A 21,511-nucleotide genomic window follows, 5' to 3' on the forward strand; every position below is an offset into this window, starting at 1 on the left:
ACTAACATTTATTAGCCTGTATTGGCCTGATAGTGTTTTGCTTTTTAGCAAATGTTATTGGTCTCTGTCATTATTTGTTAGTCTGTAAGCTAACATTTATCTGTCTGTATTGTCCTGTTAGCGGTTAGCCTGTTAGCTAAAGTTATCGGCCTGGACCATTAGTGGTTAGTCTCTTAGCTATCATTATCGGTCTGTCTAGTCCTGTAAGTGTTTAGCTTTTTAGATGGGTTTACTGTACGTGTTCACTTAGTTAGTCTGTAAACAAACTGAAATTTTGTATTTGATTATTACTCAGTACAAATATAACCTGGAATATGATGGAATTGTAGCTACATAGGACAGTTTATTGCTACTCCATGCTCCTGGTAATACCTTATACTGAACTTATGTTTTGACGCAGTATAATGGTATGAAAAATAGGGGATTTCATTCAACCCACCTGTATCGATAACTTTTTTAAAACAACTATATATTGTCCAGAGATTTTTTCTGGTAAACAATTTTATCATAATTTTAAAATATATGTGAACAAAACACAATAGCAATATAGAGGTTGTCAAAAAGTATCCACGTCATTTTCATTTATCGTCGATAACATGATTATTGCGATACACAGCTGAGTTAAATATTTAACTACAATAGCTCTACAAAAAGAAATTCTGAGCATTTCATTAGAATAGCACTGCTGAGGTGAATATAGTGTGTCGATTTTTAAATGGTCTTCTGTTAAGTGTTTGCACATTTATGCTATATATAGTTAATTTAGGTTATGTTATCTATTAAATTGAAAATTATTAAAAAACCTGTGGGGAAAAATGTGTACGGTATTTAGACTTTAGCCAAATATTTAATTTAATTGTTTGATTGATGGGAAAAAAATAATTTGATGTATATCCATAATAATAACACTGTATTTTGCTTATCAGTGTTCCTCATCGCGTGATCCAGTTCAGATGGGTTCAGATCCTGTCTCATCTATTCTACTGAGAGCATCTGAGACACACAGCTGCTGAACAGGAGCATGAATGCAGTCCAGCGCCCACACACACACTCATCCTCCAAATCTGCGCTCAGTTTTATTAGCCAGTGTGTGTGTGTGTGTGTGTGTGTGGCTCACTGTCAGCCTTCCAGTCGCTCTCTGGTGGCCTTCCCAGCTTAGCTTGTTGACTTCTCCCAGTTACTTGTAAAGTGATTTGCAGTGGAGTACAGAGCCTGAAACACACACACACACACACACACACACACACACACACACACACACACACACACATATATATAATTAAACACACATTCATCCGCACACATACAAGAAATATAGATAGATGCGATGGAACTCAGCACGACACACTTAAACATCCCACCTTTCATAACCTGCTGCAGTGCTCTCAACCCCCACCCACGTCCTCACATACACACACAAACACACGTCCACACACAGCCCCGTATTTGATAGCAGGGCTGCAGAGTGCAGGCTGTAACTCTGCCTGTGGGGTTGTAAAGTGGTCTGCTCTGTGTGGAGAGAATCAAGCAGGGACAATAACGCAGTGCTGCACCATATGGCCTGAAATGACCTCAGGAAAACTTCCTGCACTTCCAGTCCAGAGTTTGAGAGAAGTCAGAGCTGATAATGGATGAGCTGACCCATGAGCTCATTATTTAATGACCTAAGACTAGTGGTGCCAATCGATTCTAAGAAGTAATCAGAATTATCCCAACAATATTCTGTAATGGATCATGATAAATCGCACTAGTTCTTCTTCTTAAGATTTCAGTGCTTAATAATGGATATTTAAATGTAAGCTAGGGTGGCACGGTGGCGCAGTGGGTAGCACTTCCGCCTCACAGCAAGACGGCCTGGGTTCGATTCCCGGCTGGGGCGACCCGGGTCTTTCTGTGTGGAGTTTGCACGTTCTCCCCGTGTCTGCGTGGGTTTCCTCCGGGTTCTCCGGTTTCCTCCCACAGTCCAAAGACGGCACGTTCAGGCTAATTGGAACTTGATTGAAATTGCCCCTTAGGTGTGAGTGTGTGAGTGAATGTGTCTGTGTGTGTGTCTGTCTGCCCTGCGATGGATTGGCGGCCTGTCCAGGGTGTATCCTGCCTTCCGCCCGATGCCTGCTGGGATAGGCTCCAGCCCCCCCGCGACCCTTCACGGATAAAGCGGTTGACAATGAGATGAGATGAGATGAGATGAGATGAGATGAGATGAGATGAGATGAGATGTAAGCTAAAGAATGATTGGAGGACCAAAAACCTAAAAAATTGTATTAATCACTATATTCTGTCTTTAATCATGATTAAAATCATGATATAAAATTGTGGTATGCTGGTACTTTACTGTAATTTACTGTAGGGAGACAGATTTAATTGTGTAATGTATGAAGAGAACTACTTAACTAAGTAAAGAAAAAAAATACTCCACTAAATGGTCAGTCAACCCAAAATTTTTTAAGATCTTTGAAAGTATCCTCAAGTGCAGTTGCAAAGACCATCAAAAATGTTATGATGAAACTGGCTCTCATCAGGTCCTTCCCAAGAAAGATCAAGTTCATCAGAGTTACCAGCCTGAGAAATCGCAAGGTAACAGCAGCAGATAAGAGCCACCTAAATGTGTTTTGGTTTGTTTGTCACTTTTAAGTTTACTACATGATTCCTTATATAGCTCTGCAAAAAAATGAGACCACTTCATTTTCTGAGTCAGCTTTTCTGATTTTGCTATGAATAGGTCTATTTTTGAGTGAAATGAACATTGTTGTTTTATTGTATAAACTACAGAGAACATTTCTCCCCAACTCTATTTAGTCATTTAGAGCATTTATTTGCAGAAAATGAGAAATGGCTGAAATAATAAAAAAGATGCAGAGCTTTGAGACCTTAAATAATGCAAAGAAAACAAGTTCATATTTATAAAATTTTAAGAGTTCGGAAATCAATATTTGTTGAAATAACCCTGGTTTTTAATTACAGTTTTCATGCATCTTGACATGTTCTCCTCCACCAGTCTTACACACTGCTTTTGGATGAATTTATGCCACTCCTGGTGCAAAAAATCAAGCAGTTCAGCTTGGTTTGATGGCTTGTGATCATTCATCTTCCTCTTGATTAAATTCCAGAGGTTTTCAATTTGGAAAATCAAAGAAACTCATCATTTTAAGTGGTCACTTATTTTTTTCCAGAGCTGCGTTTACAATGTAGTGATAAAATTAAAACATTGAATGAGACATATACAAACTTTTGACTGGTACTGTAGGTCTGGTAATGCAGGTATCCAAGGCATAGTATCTGTGTCTGTAAGGCAAGGTCTTGAGAGGGCAAGCAGCATGTGCATGAGCATTGTCCTGCTAAAACAGTGCTTTGGACCAGTGGTTGCAAGACCTTATTACCATAATATTAGACTCTCTTTGTGGCTGTATGAAGACCAAAGGTGGTCCAGTTTCACCTAAGCAACAGCTTACTCCAGTAGCCTCATTATTTGTCCTCTAGACATGCTAATGCATCTACCAATCAGTGATTGGAAGCCAGTGAGTACCAGTTAAGAGTCCTAAAAAACAATTTCTCCAACATTGTTCCTCTATTAGCTGTGTGTTATTTTTTAATTAAATATTCTTTTCTAGTCTTTTTTGTCACAGGAACACACAGAAATAACATCAGCACAAATCCTTTACACCAGAATAATACCTTTAACACCTCATCTTCTCTCCAGCGCCACCTCAGTCTCAGCACCACCCTGCGCTCCCACATCTTTCCTCCAGACGGTGAGCTGTAAAGCCATGAGAAGCGTATGCGTAGTGCAGCAGACTGGCTCAGCCCGGAGTGTTAGTCCTAGACCTGCTACGTTTCCTCAACTTCCTCTCCCATCTCCCTCATTTCCTGAATCACACCTCAAACAATGATGGAGGACAAGTCCTCCCACATGCACCCGTCTTAATCTCTCCCATCTCCCCATCTATTCCATCTCTCCATATCTCCCATTTCTCTCTCTCCCATCTCCCTATCTATTCCATCTCTCCATATCTCCCATTTCTCTCTCTCCCATCTCCCTATCTATTCCATCTCTCCATATCTCCCAGTTATCTCTCTCCATCTCTCCCATCTCCCCATCTATTCCATCTCTCCATATCTCCCATTTCTCTCTCTCCCATCTCTCCATATCTCCCAGTTCTCTCTCTCCCATATATCCCATCTCTCCCATCTATTCCATCTCTCCCATCTTCCCATCTATTCCATCTCTTCATATCTCCCAGTTCCCTCTCTCCCATATCTCCCATCTCCACATCTCCACATCTCTCTCATCTCCACATCTATTTCATCTCACCATATCTCCCATTTCTCTGGCTCTCCCATATCTCCCCATCTCTCCATCTCCCAATCTCTCCCATCTTTCCATCTCTTCATCTTTCTCACACCCCACCTCTCTCTCTCCAGCTCTCCATCTTCATCTCCCCACCTCTCCATCTCTCAACTCCACATCTGTACATCTCTCCGTCTCTCATGTCCACATTTCTCTATCAGTCTATTTCCACATCGCTCTATTGCTCCATCACATCTCTTCATCTCTCCACCTCTCCCATCTCTCCGTCTCTCGCGTCTCTATCTCTCTGTCTCTCCCACCTTTCACATCTCTCCCATCTCTTCATCTCTCCCATCTCACTGTCAACCCCATTTCTCTTTCTCTCCATCTCTTCCATCCCCCTATCTGTATGTCTCTCCCAGCTCTCCATCTCTGCCTCCCCATTTTTCTTTCTCTGCCATCTCCCATTTTTCACATCTGTCTCTCCTTCTCTCTGTCTCCCCATCTCTACCATCTCTCCATTTCCCCAGCTCTCTCTATCCCATCTCTCTCATCTCTGCATCTTCACATCTCTATCCCCTCTCGCCATTTCCACATCTATCCATCTTTCTCACCCCACCTTTCTGTTTCTCCAGCTTTCTGTCTTCATCTCTCCATCTCCAAATTTCTCCATATCTCATCTCAACATCTTTCCCATTTCCTTCATCTCTCCAATCTTTCCATCTCTCTGTCTCTCCTACCTCTCTCTCTCCCATGTCACCGTCTCTCCCACATCTCCGTCTCCTATCTCTCCATCTCTCCTATCTCCCCCATCTCCACATCTCTCCATATCTCTTTCTCTGCCATCTCCCATTTTCCACATCTCCCCGTCTTTCAATCTCCCCATCTCTTCCACTCCCCATCTTCAGATTTCTTTAATTCTTCACATCTCTCTATCTCGCCATGTTCACATCTCTCCACCTCTCTTCTTCTCTCCATCTCTCCAGCGCTAAACCAATGCCGCGATTCTCTTTTTAGTTCACTCTTATTCAGTCTCTGCTTTATTTGGCCACTTCAGAGCTGTTTTCTGGCGTCTCAGTAAACATATGTGGTAAAGGTAAGCGTGTGACTGCAGGATAAACAGGGCTTCTATCTTTACGCCTAATAGAACCAAACCAGCTCCTGGCAGCCTCTCCTCCATCTGAAGCAGAACGCGCCAGTGTTCTTCTCGCTGAGAGAAACACACTATTTTTAAATGATTTCTTCCTGTGTGTGAAAGTGAGATAGAGAAGCTGTAATGAATGAAAAACTGTGACGGTGTGTTTGTGGTACTGCGTGGGAAGGAATGAGAGAGAGATAAAAATAAAAAAAGCTGTCTGTTTAGTTTGTTTATTCTTCAGTTAATCAATGAAAAGTTCTTTATTTACCTCTTCTCAGGCAGGCATCTGAAGAATCATAAAAGAATGTTAGAAAATAAAGATTGTTTTAATAAGATTTTTATTAATTAAATACCAGTCTATGAAGGAACACATCAGGAATCATGTAGTAAACTTACAAGTGTTAAACAAACCAAAATACTTTGTATACTTCTGCAGATGATAACTCTTCCTTTCTTGTAGCGATCCTGATGAGAGCCAGTTTCATCATAATGTTGTTAATGGTCTTTGCGACTGCATTTATTTTTTAATATTTTGGACTGACTGACCTTTATTTCTTAAAGTATATTTTCTTTACTTAAAAAATTCTTAAGTAGTTAACTCTTGATAAGTACAGCACAGCTTCCAGGTGACTCTACCTCATAAAGCTGACTGAGAAAATTCAGCCAAGATGTGCAAAATGTCATCTAAGCAAGAGGTGTTAGTTTGAAGAATCTAAATTATAAAACATATTTTGGTGTATTTAACTCTTTTTTGGGTACCACTTTAAAATAAGACTACCTTTATAAAGGGTTTATGAATGGTTTACAATTAGTTTATTAATGGTTTATTAATTGGTTAATAATCAGTTATAACACATATGTAGAAAGGGCAACAATGTAGATGGCTGTGGGTTCACTATTTGGCAAACAACAGGTCATTGTTGCCCTTTCTACGTATGTGTTATAACTAATTATTAGTGATTTTTAAGGCATTTACAACCTAATTAGTAACCATTAATAAACTAATTGTAAACCATTTATAAACCCTTTATAAAGGTAGTATTATTTTAAAGTGGTTGCCTTTTTTGTTTACTAAATAATTATTATTATTTTTTTTTTTTTAGTTTGGATGACTTTTTACATTTTAAGGTGTTTCCAAACATTTTATTGGTACTTTACATGCTTATAAAATAAAATTTGATCAAACAATAAAGTATAATGCAAATAAAACTTGGATTGGCTGGGTGATTAATATTCAGTATTGTTGGAGTGATAATATTGTTATTGTTGGTCTTTGTTTGTGTGTTTCAGACTCAGACTCAGGCGGATGAGAAGGTTGCTGTGTTTGATTTGCAGTCAGAGCGAGAGTTGAGGAAAGACCTTCTGCAGCTGAACACATACGTGGCTTTGTACAGATTCACCCCGCAGGATAATCAGGACTTAGAGATGAGGTGAGTCTGACACCAGCACATCTCTCTCTCGCACGAGTCTTGTGTGATAGAAATAATGAGAGAAAAGAACTAAAGAAACAGTTTGAGTGTAAATGCATCTCAGTAATTCAAGTCTTTTCTTTAAAGGTACAATAAGTCATTCTTTTCTCTAAAAATGTTTTTAATCAAAATAAAAATTTCAGAATAGTTTGCATTAAGAATGTGTGAAATCGTGTCATGCAATAAAATCTCCAATTTTTTATTAATATTTACTGTGAAGCTTTATGGAATTTTTTTATATCACTGCACTAAATATGCTATAATTTCTATTACATTTTTATGTTCCATTTATTTATTTAGTTGCATTATTATTGTTTAATACAAATTCAGACTCTTTACTGAAATTAATGAAATATAGCTCTGGAAAAATTAAGAGACCACTTCAGTTTCTAAATCAGTTAACCTTTTTTCCTACTGAACCTCCATCTCTCCTCTGTGACTCGAAAACTGATTTTATAGCATCATCTTGCTGTCTGTCAAAATACCGGAGCAGACAAAGGAGGCTGCTTAAAATCCTCCTTAAAGCAGCTTCCAACGGAGGATACACCAAAGTATACTACGCAGTAAGACCTTCAGGAATTTTGGAGTGACAATACACGAGCACACATTTTTTAAATTAATTAATTATTTCTTTACTAATATATATATATATATATATATATTTAATTGTGTATGTGTAGAAATACTACAATTTTTTTTAAACGTGACTGTAGAAAAATTTTATTCCCTTATCATGAATAAATAAAAAAGAGATAAATAAAATAAAATAATGCACACTAGGTGTCCACTTTTATCTAATTGGCAAATATTTAATACAATTTTAGAAATGTAGTATTGTATCTGCAATGACTGTTTTTGGACAAAATTTGGACACACCTTTTTTATGTTTTTTACATTTAAAATGAATACTGAGGTCACCCAAACTATCAAATAACACATAAGGAATCATGTAGTAGCTTCATAAAGTGTTAAACAACCCAAAATATATAGCACTTAGGTGGTTCTTATCGAAGGTGCTGTTAACTTGCAGTTTCTGAGGCTGCTAACTGGCAACTATTAGTCAGCCTTTCCTGGGGCGGTCTTGATGAGTGCCAGTTTTATCATAGCACCTTTGATGGCACATGAAAATACTTTCTTTAAAAAAAAATAGTTTGAATATTCTTGTGAGAGTCTGTAGCTACAGAACTGCACTGAGGAGTTCAGAGTTCAAACACAACTCACATTTGGTTAGAGCTGTTAGCGCTGTTGCTGTGCTAATAGCTGATATGGGCTGAAAGATGCACTCCTGAGAGGGGTATCTGGTTAGAGGGGTTAAAAGTCTTAATCCTGCTTCCTCCATGAGGATAATTAATCCTTTTAAAACATCTACAAAAACAGTACCAGTCAAAAGTTTAAAACTTAAATACAGGTTTTCGGACAGAAGCACAGGAATATATACCAAGATTCCCTTTTTCAGCTTTGATATGTGAAGAGCTTTAATCTCCATGATCTGCTCACTAAACTGCTCTGCTCTAAAAGACAAAAAGGCAGTTTGAGTAGTTTGCGCTACCGCTCTGTCTGATTTTCTGTTTAGTAATCTTGAGTTGTATTGAGCTTATCTCTGTTGCAAGGCGACTTACCTCCTGAAGAGGCAGGATGTTTAATTAGCTTTTGCGATGCAGTTCACTGCTCTTTTTGCTTTAAATGCACAACACACAATGCATGTTTACCTGAGCAGATAAGCAGAAAATCATGCACACCCAGAGCCTTAATTAGGCTATTAATTATCAACAGATTAGGCCGACAAGCCTGTTTTCCTAAATAATATGCGGGTTTATCAGAATTGTTTTGATTAGTCACATAATTGGTTTGTTTTGTGCCAAACAATTATTCAAAGTGTGTTGTGTTGTGAAATAAAAATGGCCATTGTATTAGAAAATTAGTCAAATTCACATGTTCATTATTTATAGATAAAATGTAGTTTGTCAGGTTGTACCACTGGTATTACTCATTCTAAGGTTACATTCACAGACTATGTAAAAGTGCCTCTAATCTGATCTTTTTCGTCATGTGTGACACACAGATGTGTTAACTGAAGGGAAAATAGACAACAGCAGTGAGTTATGGGGTAAGTGTCAGGGTTTAATAGTGAGGCAACAAAGCACAACAATATTTGGTATTTGGTCTGCCATTAAACTAAAGTAGAAGGTGTGTTCCTCATGAAACGGCCTAATGTGGGCACACGAAAATAAAACATCTTAAACATTAAGTTGAAATAATAAAAGACACAAACTAAAGACTTGGGTATGAACAAATAACGTGGCCTTTTTACAGTGAGGTGGAACTCTTGAGAGGAGTATCTGGTTAGAGGGGTTAAAAGTCTTTATTTTGGTTTATTAGTTTTATACCTTGTAAAAATACAGTGCACAGTGCCAGTCAATATTTAGAACACACATTAAAACCAGTTGTTTCCCATCATTTTAAAATGTTCTGCATTGTAGATCAATACTAATACTAGTCACCCAAACTATGAAGTAAAATAAATTGAATTATTTAGTATACAAAAAAGTGTTAAACCAGAATATTTAGATTTTTTATGCACCTCTTGCATGGATGACAGCCGTGGACATCTTTGCTGTTTTTTCTCAGTCAGCTTAATGAGTTTGATTTTCAGTTAACAGCTCTGCTGAACTTATCAAGAGTTAATTATTTGAATGTCTTGCGCTTTAATGTGTTTGAGAGCATCCGTTGTTGTTATACAGTGAATAGCCCTATTTGAGTAATGTTCTAATCCATATTATGGCAAAAACTACTCAACTATGTAAACAAAAAAATATAAAAAAAAACATCCTCAAGAGCAGTCGTTAAGACTCATCAATGTTATGATAAAACTGGCTCTCATCAGGACAGCCCCAGTGAAAGGAAGAGCAAAAGTTCCCTCTGCTACGCGAGATAAGTTCAGCCGCAGAAACAAGAAATAACAAGAAACTCAGAAATAAAGAGCACCTTATTTCTTCACAGAGTATTTTGGTTTGTTTAACAATTTTAAGTTACCATATGATTCCTTATGTGTTTCTTTATAATCTGGATCACTTCAGTATTCATTTACAATGTAGGAAAAATACATTTTGGCTGGTACTATATATGAGTTTGACTCGAACTTGTTGCTCCAGCTCTATTCTGTGACCACTGAGCTCAAAGTGCTGCTGTAATCCTTAACTCTCCAATATGATCTGATCTGAAATGAGAGAGGTCATTCTTACATAACAGATCCTTCCATCTCTAGTCCTCACCATAACCTGATATAACTAACAGCTTCCGTAGACCATAATTAATTCAGTATTACATTCTTTGTCAACAGAGCAGTGCAGAAAATGCCCTTTGGCTGAAGAGTCCTTCTGCTCCTCTTGTCTCAGTCCATTTTCTCACTCCAGTCCCGCAGTAACACTTCAATTTCCACCAGTTCATTTCACATTCATTGACACCACACTGGGAAGCACAGGCTGTAAATGATTAGAGGGCTCGACTTGCCTCGGCAAGTGTTTGCGCTTTTCAGATACACTCTCACTAAACAGAGGAGGAATAGATCTGCAGATTTCATTAGCGGAATAAAATCGACATCTGTAAGATTTAATTCAGAACAAAAATAATTATAATTCCTGTTAGAAAAGGCAGAATGAATGTGAAATTAATCCTTTCTTCTTTTCACTTGCTGTCTTTCAGGCCCGGCGATCGGATAATACTGGCGGATGACTCTAACGATGACTGGTGGAAGGTGAGAGCTCTAATGCTGAATAATCATAAACAGAAGCGGAAGAGTAATCCAAAACATGGCTGAAGCTTATAGTCAGGAAAAGATAGGAATATTAGAGAATGAAGGTCGTATTCACCTTTTTCTGCCACGCCCACTTTGCCACTTTCAATACATATTAGGTTTATATAGTATTTTTCGCACTATAAGGTACACTGGATTATAAGACGCATTTTATGCAACACTAGTAAGGCACAGGGGTGTCACCATGTTTTCCTCTAATTCAGCAGGTCTCGCCGCTGGGTGGTGGTGGGGGGAGTAGGTTAACTAAGTTAAGCAAACAAAAAAAAATCGTTTGTCAAACAAGTGATGGATATTATTCTACACAGATTTCTCTCCTGAAACTGTTTATTTGGGTGAGTAAAGCACTTCCATTTCCACTATAAGCTTAGATTCCCAAATTTCTCCAGCACTAAGGCTGGAACATTAGTCGCTAACCGCTTGTATCTAGCTGCCCGACAGAGCTACACTGAGGATATTAGCTAGTGGTTCCTCCCACATAGCTTGTTTTCACCAAAAATGGTGGTGCTTGAGATCAGTGACACTGTGTGTTTTTATCAAGACACTGTAGGTAATGAATTTATGAACAATATGTTCTGCATTACTGTGATGTGATTGGAATATATGTAATTCATTTACTCAAATTTATTTTTGTTTTTTAGGGCGTGATCGATGACAGGATAGGTTTTTTCCCAGCATCCTTTGCTCACCAGGTGAAGGCAGGTGAAAGGGTGTTCCGATGTAATCGCACTTTCATTGGCTGTAAAGAGCAGGGTCAAATCACGTTAAAGGAAGGACAGGTGAGTGACCTCAGTCAACTTTAAACAAGCTCATTTTAAACACTCCATGTAGGCTAGATGTTCCCAGGTGCACTGTTACTTATTTACCCAGTTAATTAATTAAATTAGGCATGTCACGATAGCTTTTTTTTGGACAATACATTGTTCAAGAAATAAGAGCAATAGGTTTAAAACAAAAACATTTAAACTTTTCACAGAAAAGTGAAACTCTTATGTGACTAGGTAAAATAAACAGGCTCTAAGTGGTCCAGTGATTAAAGGCCCAGTCACTATAATCTGAGCATAATCAGCAGCCGGAGTCCGAGAGAGCACAACTGTCCATGCTGTCTCTTGAGTGGGTCTCTCCCCACATCACTCCCAAGTATGAAAGAGATTCACAGGGCATCTCACGATACAATATTGTTACGATACATTGCCATCTATAATGATAATATCAAGATGTTGGGATTCAGTAATACTCGATATATCACAAGACAAGTATCTACTTCAACAGCATCTGTGTTACTAAAGAGGATAAAATACTTCTAAATAACTAAATACCAGGAATTTTGGATTTATTGGTGTCAGTTTCACCACAGAAATAAACAACTACTGTTTTTCACTGCAGGTTTACCATATTCATTTGATTATAGCGCCACCACATGGTAAATCTAATTTGGTGGTGAGTCTTAGGAGTTTAGAGTGCTATGTTTCAATAAAAAAAATCTAAATATTTGAGGCCACATTATGATAATCTATAAAAAAACACAGTATATAAGGTTAATTTATTAAGAGACCACTTAAAAATGATGTGTTTTTGACATTACCAAATTGATGTCAAATTGAAAACCTCTGGAATATAATCAGGAGGAAGATGGATGAGGAAACCATCAAACCAAACTGAACTGCTTGAAATTTTGCACCAGGAGTAAAGGCATAAAGTTATCCAAAAGCAGTGTGTAAGATTGGTGGAGGAGAGCATGCCAAGATGCAGAAAAACTGTGATTAAAAGATTAAAAAAGCAGGATAAATCCACCAAATATTGATTTCTGAATTACTAAAACTTTATGAACATGAACTTTCCATTCCATTCTTTCCATTATTCGAAGTCTGAAAGCTCTGCTTTGTTTCTGTTAATTTAGCCATTTCTCATTTTATGCAAATAAATGCTTTTATTTAAGTAAAAGTATTTTTATTGGAATTTGAGATAATTGTTGTCGGTATTTTATAGAATAAAACAACAATGTTTATTTTACTCAAACATATACCTATAAATTATAAAATCAGAGAAATTACTAGCCTAATTAATATGGTTAAAGCTTTAATCATAAATTAGTGTAAGTGTAATGGGGTCTATGGGGTTCCTCAGGAAGCTGTTGAGAGATTTAATGAGATGGTAAATCTAGCTTTCTATCTTTTTTCCTTCCGACTTCTTTCAGATCTGCGTCAGCAACGAAGACGAACACAATGGCTTCATCAGAGTGGCCAGCGGTAAGAAGAGAGGATTCGTCCCTTGTGACGTGCTGGAGAACATCTGAGGAGGAGGAAGAAGAATTAAAGCGAGAGACGGAGAGAGCGAGGAAAAAAGAGAGGGAAAGAGAGAGAGGGAGAGAGAGAGAATGGCATCAGGAGTAGCACAGGGAAAATGTGCTCTCCCAAACAAGCTCAAGCTTAACTCAAGCTTGGACAAACAATACTGCCGTCAGTAGCCACGCACAAGCACGGAGTCACCAAGCCGCCAGTGGTTTACACCACACAGAGACAAGTAGTAAACGGCCTGAGCAGAGACACTATAACCGTGATAACTCTGTTCTTTTTTCCATCCCTCTCTGTGTGAAAACGGCACTGAAGAAATGAATGCTTTCCTAAGACCGCCTGTTTTTCCTGGTTTTGGAGACTCTGATATGAAAACCAGGCGTAGATGTTTGGAAAAACAAGCACGAAGACAGCATTTCCTCTCTCTGTTACTAGCATTGCGAGCATCGTAAGATCAAAGACCTGTTTACAGTGTTTTTCCTACTTCTCAGAGAGCGTACGTCCACTCAAAGCTAGCCTCGCTTAATGTAGGTTTGAACTTTCCTCATGGATTTTCCACAAGCAGTTCTAAATGCACTGATTAATGATATCAAATACTGGACGTTCCCTAACCGGGTTTAATGAAGGAGCCGTATGACGCAAGCTCATAGCAAGACATTGAATAAACCCAGAGGAGTTGAACACAATATTTCTCCTTGTTTTCTTAGGTTTTCTTTTTCTCTTTTTTTTATGCTGCTATTTAAAAAAAGCGCTTTACATTCCTTCAACACAGGATTACTGAAGAAACTCCTCTAAACAGGCAGTCCTGTCAAATGATAATGAGCTTACTGTCAATGAATTGGACATATCACAGATTTGTCGAGTCTGATGTGAAACTCTCCACAGTTCCCACTACGAGAGATTAGGGGTGTAACGGATTGCACCTTGAAGTTTGGAAAGCATTTAAACCACAGATCAACTGAAAAAAAAAGGAATAATTGGTGTGCAAGTATTACATAATTACAGTGATTAATATCTAAGGGCCAATCGCATTTTACCCCCTGGTCTTTCTATCATTTAAAAAGCCACGCTAAAAAAAAAAAAACACCTCACACACACTTTAATACGAGGATCGTGCCAGATAATTAAAAACAAGAAAATAACAAAACTGTCACCGAATTATTTAAGGAATTTTCTGTTGCACTAAACACAGGCATCAGCAATTTCAGTTAAATATATCATATTTAACAATCTTTGTTTTTTTTTTTTTTAGGTCATTTGAGAGTTCTCATGTTACCACATTTCAGAGAAGAAGCAAAGAGGACAAATCTTGTAATTGGCACCTCAATTCTTTCTCCTAATGAGCTTACCAAACTAATTTTGTGTTCCAACAATTAGTGCTAAATCTATTTAAATCAATAAAACAACAAGGGTGCCCAAATTTAAGCACCTGCCTAATTTTGTTTAAATAGTTATTGCACACTTTCTGTAAATCCTATAAACTTAATTTCCATTCTTAAATATCACTGTGTTCATCTGCTATATGATATATTTAACTGTAATTGCTGATCCAAACAACCAATGATTTATAAAGCAAACCCTTAAAAAATTGGGATTCCCAAACTTTTTCATACCACTGTATCACTTCAGGCCAAAGTACAATGTGGGGGGGTTAGAAGGCCATCCACCTATCAATCATTCTTATCTGCAGCCAATCAGATGCTACAATTTGGTGTCAATTAAGTTCCTCTTGTGGTTTTACTGCAGAATTACAAGATAATCATTTAATAATAAGAGTGTAAGAAAAATATACCAGTTATAAATACACAGATTATTTTGTATACTAATCATAAGCTGGAGAGATCCAACACAAATATTCCACTCACTACACGACACAAATTTTAATAATTGGAATGCAAAGTTAAACTTATTTTTTTATAATTCCTATCCAAAAAAAACAATTTAAAAAATGTTAAAATCATAAAAAACGTGATCTGATTTAGATTGCTAGATTTGTGATCCGTTACACCGCTACAAGAGATAGAAAGGACATCAAAAGCCTAATTTTGATTTTGATGATTTCATCATTTCTATAACCACATCAGACAAATTAGTTTCAGTGTATTATGCTACACACTGCCTGTCATTGATTCAATTTCATTCTTTATTTCTTAACATGAATTCGAGACCGAATACTTTTTTTTTTTTTTTTTTTCAATTTAGGTATTAAACACACACCTTCTTTTAATATTCTTTTTTAAGGTATCCTAATATCATGGTTATATTTTTTGGCTGCTCTGGGAAACCTAACAGTAGCTACCTATTATTTGTTTTAATTAATATTAATAAAGCCATTGTTTATTTGATAAGACTTTTAAAAAATAGAGTTGTTATTACTATAATTCTGCTATTTTAGTTACAGCATCCTGCCACTTCAATGATTAGATAAGACCACAGTGTTGTAGGTTCGGAGCCCAGTGGATAACAGAGACTTTCATTTCTATTCTTTAAATGATGGTATTTTTTTTTTTATCCAAAAATGCTAAGCTTGCTAATAACAAATAAAAGTTATCAGCGGCTGATAAGCGTTATGCAAATCAGATCAAGCTTACTGGTCTCCACTAGCTTTAATAATGTATTAGCACAATTAGCATTTTTGGCAGGGTTATTCCATTACCTTGGTGTATATACACTACATTTTATACATGACTCCACCCACCTGTTCTCTGGACTGTATTTGAACTGCATTGTACACTGATCAGCCATAACATTAAAATTACCTCCTTGTTTCTGCACTCAGTGTTCAATTTTTCAGCTTTACTGATCAAATAGAACTCCTTGTAGTTCTTTAATTACAGACTGTAGTTCTGTATCTGTTATTCTGCATACTTTATTATTATTCTCCTCCTTTCACCCTGTTCTTCAATACTCAGGACCCCACAGGAGAGACCACCACAGAGCAGCTATTATTATTATTTGGGTGGTGGGTCATTATTCACAGCACTGCAGTGTGTGTGCTGATGGTAAGAGTGAATCAGATACAGCAGTGCTGCTGGAGTTTTTAAACACCTGGAGCACTATCCGGACATGATTAGTTTTTCAGGTGGTCCTGGGGTAATTTTCTCTTTTATGAGGGGTCCTCTGTGATTTTATTCCCATCTGGAACAACCATATATATATATATTTTTTTTTTTCTCTGTGAGTAAATTATAGGCTGATTTCGTATTGTTTTTCGCTGAACTCTGTGGTCCTCCGGTAATTTTAGTCAAGTCCAGACTGACATATCTGAGTTTTTTCACCTTGCATTTAATAAAAAAGCCATTTGTCCACTGCCATGCGTCCAGAATTACTATTTGGGTGCACGTTTCCACAGAGATCCACAAAACACAACAGCGAGTGGAAATGGAGGAGATACTGAACGCGATGTCACATGACCTAAAAAGCCTAAAAACTCACTGGTTCCTTCTGTTTTTTTTAATTATAGTCTAGATGCAAGAGTTAGAAGTGTGAAATATTTTTACCATTATTACACCCAGCATTCAAAACACCTAATACACCACCATGCCGATCAGTGCTAATCACTGCAGTGCAGATAATAATTACCAAACACCCACAAAATAATAGCTGCTCTGTGGTGGTCTCTCCTGTGAGCATTGAAGAACAGGGTAAAAGGAGGAGGACAATAAACAGGGGTGGGTATGTGGGTCCTTAAATAGTCTTAAAATGTCTTAAATTAAAATCTTGATAATTAAGGTCTTAAATTATCTTAAAGTTACTGTAAATTTGCTGTAGGTATTACATTTTTAGAGGGTGCGTTAAATGCCAGTGGGAAAGCACATACAAACATTAGCGGTGAGTTACTGTGGAGAGAACTAAGGTTAGTGCAGCGCTAGTTAACATTAACATTAACATACTACTGTTAGCGGTGAGTTAGCTATTGTAACTGGGGAGAGAACTAAGGATAGCAGAATTAATATCAGTGGCGGGTTAGCTAGCTAACATTAGCGGCGAGGTAGCTAACATTACTAGGGAGAGAACTAAGGTTAGCGTAGAGCTAACTAATGTTAACGGAGAGAGAACTAAGGTTAGCGGAGTTAACATTAGCGGCTAGCTAGCTAACATACTAACATTAGCAGTGAGTTTGCTACTTTACTGGGGAGAAAACTAGGTTTAGTGGAGAGCTAGCTAACATTTGGGGTGAGCTAGCGAACATGCTAACATGTTCTGCATCACAATGGAACAAAATTGAAAAAGAAAATTGATAAATGGTAAATGTTAAGCTTTAATTTTTTTAATACAATATATATTTTTTTCTACTTAAGAAGTTATGACTATGTTTTGGACCTTAAATTGTATTTATGCTTTTAAAACAATGTTAAAAAGCATTACATTTGTCTTTTAAAATGAAGCAAGAACCCTGCTAAAGAATGCAGAGAAACAGATACATCACTACAGTCTGTTATTACAGAAATACAAAGTGTCCTATATGATCAGTGAAGCAAATAAAAAGGGTAATGGGTGAAAAAACAAGGAGATGGTGGTAATGTTGTGGCTGATGGGTATTGTGATACAAAAGGGGATTTTGCATTTTTAAGTTTTTGTCACTTGTAAAGAGGAATTACTATACTGTACATACTGTATGCACAGAATTAAACTCTATTTATTGATCCTGGAGTTGAATGATTGCATCTGTCTGACTTTAACAGCTGGATCCGCTCCATCACGCTGAGCTGTTTAGCATAAAGTCTTTTAGTGGGTAATTAATCAGAGGCTCACCTAAGTTATGAAAGAGTTATTAGGCCATTAATGATCCTCTAAAATACTCTGATATTGATATAAAACATATTGGTCCTTTTCCACTTTAGACAGACAGAGGGAAAGAGAAAGAGAAGACGAGAAAGAAGGAGAAAGGGAGCAAGAAAGTGTGATAGGCAGAGAAAGAGAGAGGGAGGCAGAGACCATGCAGTGTGACTCATTACTCCATCTTCCTCTGTGGATGAAGGGAATAATAGACGCATAAATAGAGGACTAGCGGAGAGGGATATGATGGGCTGGTCTCCCCTCATTAGGCCTATCCTCAGGTAACCTCAGTTTTACCTCATACTGAGGCCTAAAGCCACAGAGAGAGAGAGAGAGAGAGAGAGAGAGAGAGAGAGAGAGAGAGAGAGAGAGAGAGAGAGAGAGAGAGAGAGAGAGAGAGAGAGAGAGAAGGAAAAAAGTATTTTCAGGGAACCAGATTTATATATGTATAGATTAGTGATGTCAAAATATAATCAGATTAATCACAATCACAATATTAATATTAATTAAGATTAATCACACTTGTTTTTAAGATGTTTAAGAAGTTTTTATAGTGGATATTTAAATATAAATAAAAGAATGAATGTAACACATGTAAAATGCAATTATATTTATATAAGTTGTGTCAATTTAACTGATAGCACCACAATTGTACTGAGTAAGTTACTGTAGCCTTTCTGTCAGCTCCAACCAGTCTGAATATTCTCTGTTAACCTCTCTCATCAACAAGGTTTGTCTATTTTGTTCTTTATCGCTGTGTATAAAAATACCAAGAGATCAGCAGTTCCAGAAATACTTAAAGAAGCTCTTCTGACACCAACAATCTTCACAGAGATCACATGTTCAAAAATTCTGATGATTGGTGTGAATTAACTGTTTTGCACTGTTGGCACATGATTAGCTGATAATGAAATAATTGCTGAAATGAGTATGTAAACAGGTGTTCCTAAACAAAGTGCAAACAAATGTGGATTTTTTTTTTAACCCTGATTATGTATGGAACATGAATACATTGCATACACACATTTACGTTACAAACTTTACTTTTGCAGCGTCAAGAAATGTGACAGGAGTGTGTGCATACTTCTGTGCCCTCATCGCTCATGGGCATGGAGTGTGTGACAGGTCTCAGCTCAAGCTGCCGGTGTGAACACCCCCTGCTAAACCGAACATCTGCCCAGCATTACTGAACAACAGCTTCATTCGTTTACACGCTTACATCTCTCTCTCTCTCTCTCTCTCTCTCTCTCTCTCTCTTTCTCTCTCTTTCTCTCTCTCACACACACACACACTCAAAACAACTTTCACAGTCCTGCATACCTTCACACCCCACTGTATTTAACATTCAGTGTTAACAACCTCACGTTTTATACAGTTCTTTTTCATTTAAAAATAATTGGACTGAACTGTATAAGTGGTCAATTGCTTTAATATGTGAGCTCATATCACACCTACTGATTATTTTGAGTTTTTCTTCACACTGCATTAAACAGCCAATTTTATTCGCATTTAATTACAAAATTAACACAATATGGAAATATCTCTCTGTAGCAAATCTGCAAAATAATAGAGTTCATTCCAATTACAGTGATGCATGCTGAAACCTGCTTATCCCAGTCTATTCATAACTGGTTTCACAGAGCAACACACTTTAGTTGGAGTTGAAGTGAGGCCTGATAGTGGGTAAAAATGGAGGGGACATTCCATTTTTAAAGTTGTACAGACATTTAACTTTCCTCAATCTACAGTGTCACGTGTACCAGGAATACTTTATAGAAGGCATTACCACTCACAGTGGACAGTGCAGTGGGTGGTAACTATCATGACTGGCTGCGTCTGGCTTAAATATGGCTTTAAAATATAATCCTGATCCTCAGAGGGGTATTGCTATCAGGATTGAGCTGGGCAGCAGTGGAACAGTGTTCTCTGGATTGATGATGCTCCATCCAATGTTTTGGGGATTAGATAAAGAACTAAGGATGAGGTGGGGTTATGATCTCCCAACATTCTGAATAACTTCACTAACACCCACAATGCTGCTTGCAATAAGATTCTCACAGCAATGCTTCAGAATGTGGTAGAAAACAATTCCCATATTATAGTCTACAACCAGGAGTCGGGGCGATGCAACATAAATTACAATCTTAATCATATGCTAGTAAAAAACTGAACAAATTTCATCATGATGGAGTGAGTATTATCTGACCTGTACTGTGTCCAGAGCTGCTGGTGCCCTCTTCTGACATCTTACAGTGCACTGACTCACACCTAAGCCCCATTATACTCTTACTGTCTCATCAGCACTGTTTCATAGCAGGACACAGGAAGGATGTCATATAAGTTTTACCTATATTCATTAGAATGACCCTGTAGCCTCTGTGTTTAACATGTTAAAACAAGCTATGTGAGACAAACCACCAGATAATATTGCCCTGGCTTACTGGAACACTCAGATTTTCTCAGTGTATCGCTTTTGGGCAGTGTTAGCCACTAACACAGCTAGCACTAGCAGTTAGCAGCTAATGCTAATGCTCCAAATTAAGTGCTGGAGAAATTGGGAAATGCAAGCTTACTGTAAATAAACAGAAGCGCTTTACTCACCCAAATAAACAGTTTTCAGTGTAGCTTTACTTAGTTACCTGCTTAGACCTGCTGAATTAGAAAGAAAACATGGCAACACCCCGGTCCCTTACTAGTGTTGCATTATGTGCCTTATAATCCGGTTTGCCTTATGTATGAAAATAGACCAGAAAATAGATGTTCTTTGATAGTGTGCCTTATAATCCGGTGCACCTTACAGTGCAAAAAATAGGGATTATATAAAAATATAGAATTATAAAAAGGCAAGATATGATTCCAGTTCCAAAAAGGTTGGGACGTTGTGTGTATATGTATAGTGTTTATAGTGACCTATACAAGCATGCTGTGGGAGATCTTACCTGTAATCTTTCTGATCTACGTTCAGGGCTGACTTTGTTTTAATTTTGTTAACATTTACGTAACCCAGAGTTAGCACTGGAAAAAAACATTTAATATTTAGATCTTTTTCAGAAAAATTTAACTACAACAATAAATGCCATATTCAGAGCCAGACTGACTGGACACTCACACTCCGTTCCCAGCAAACACTTGTCTCAGCAGAGTAAACCACTCTGAATTGTTGTTGATACTTCAGAAATTCAGTTTCCATCTAATTCCCAACAGATTCTCTATTTGAAATCAGTTTGTAACACTGTTGAAGGCCCTACAGAGAAGCCTTTACAACACAGGCTCAGTGTGACCTCTAGTGGCTGACATCCAGTAAAAAATATCATATTTTGCTGCTTAATCACAATAACTGTGCTACTGTTTGCTGTTGTGTTCCATTGAAGCCCCTTTACTGTTACAGTTGTCCTTTCCCAGAGTAATTCCATGCTACAGACACTGCCATACAGCTCAAGGCCAACACCAATTTTACTGTTTGCCCAGTTGTGTTTATTTACTGTGAAACTCTCTGCAAACATGTAAAATGTTATTAAACTCTTTCTGCAGGCCCACAAACGGATCAGGTACAGCAGCACAGTTGGAGTTTTAAACACTGTGTTCACTCACTGTTCTCTGTGCTCTGTGGTGGTTTCTCCTGTGGGGTCCTGAGCAATGAAGAACAGGGTGAAAGGAGGATAATAAAGTATAAACTACAAAGTACATTATGATATTTCCACTAGCATTCTCTACCCTACACTTGGAGAGCTA

General features: G+C 37.5%; 1 protein-coding gene across 2 annotated transcripts in view; it reads left to right on the plus strand.

The window, feature by feature from the left end:
- Nucleotides 1-15,774, plus strand: part of stac (SH3 and cysteine rich domain) — an 84,105-nt gene extending 68,331 nt beyond the window's left edge. For both annotated transcript variants that reach the window (XM_049463564.1, XM_049463565.1), the window contains 4 exons: nucleotides 6,723-6,856; nucleotides 10,598-10,649; nucleotides 11,348-11,485; nucleotides 12,904-15,774. In XM_049463564.1, coding sequence (XP_049319521.1) covers nucleotides 6,723-6,856; nucleotides 10,598-10,649; nucleotides 11,348-11,485; nucleotides 12,904-13,002 — 423 coding nt within the window. In that variant the 3' untranslated portion in view covers nucleotides 13,003-15,774. The remainder of the gene's footprint in view (nucleotides 1-6,722; nucleotides 6,857-10,597; nucleotides 10,650-11,347; nucleotides 11,486-12,903) is intronic.
- Nucleotides 15,775-21,511: the final 5,737 nt, after the last annotated feature.

The sequence above is a fragment of the Astyanax mexicanus genome, chromosome 14 (assembly GCF_023375975.1).
Source record: "Astyanax mexicanus isolate ESR-SI-001 chromosome 14, AstMex3_surface, whole genome shotgun sequence".
Classification (NCBI taxonomy): domain Eukaryota; kingdom Metazoa; phylum Chordata; class Actinopteri; order Characiformes; family Acestrorhamphidae; genus Astyanax; species Astyanax mexicanus.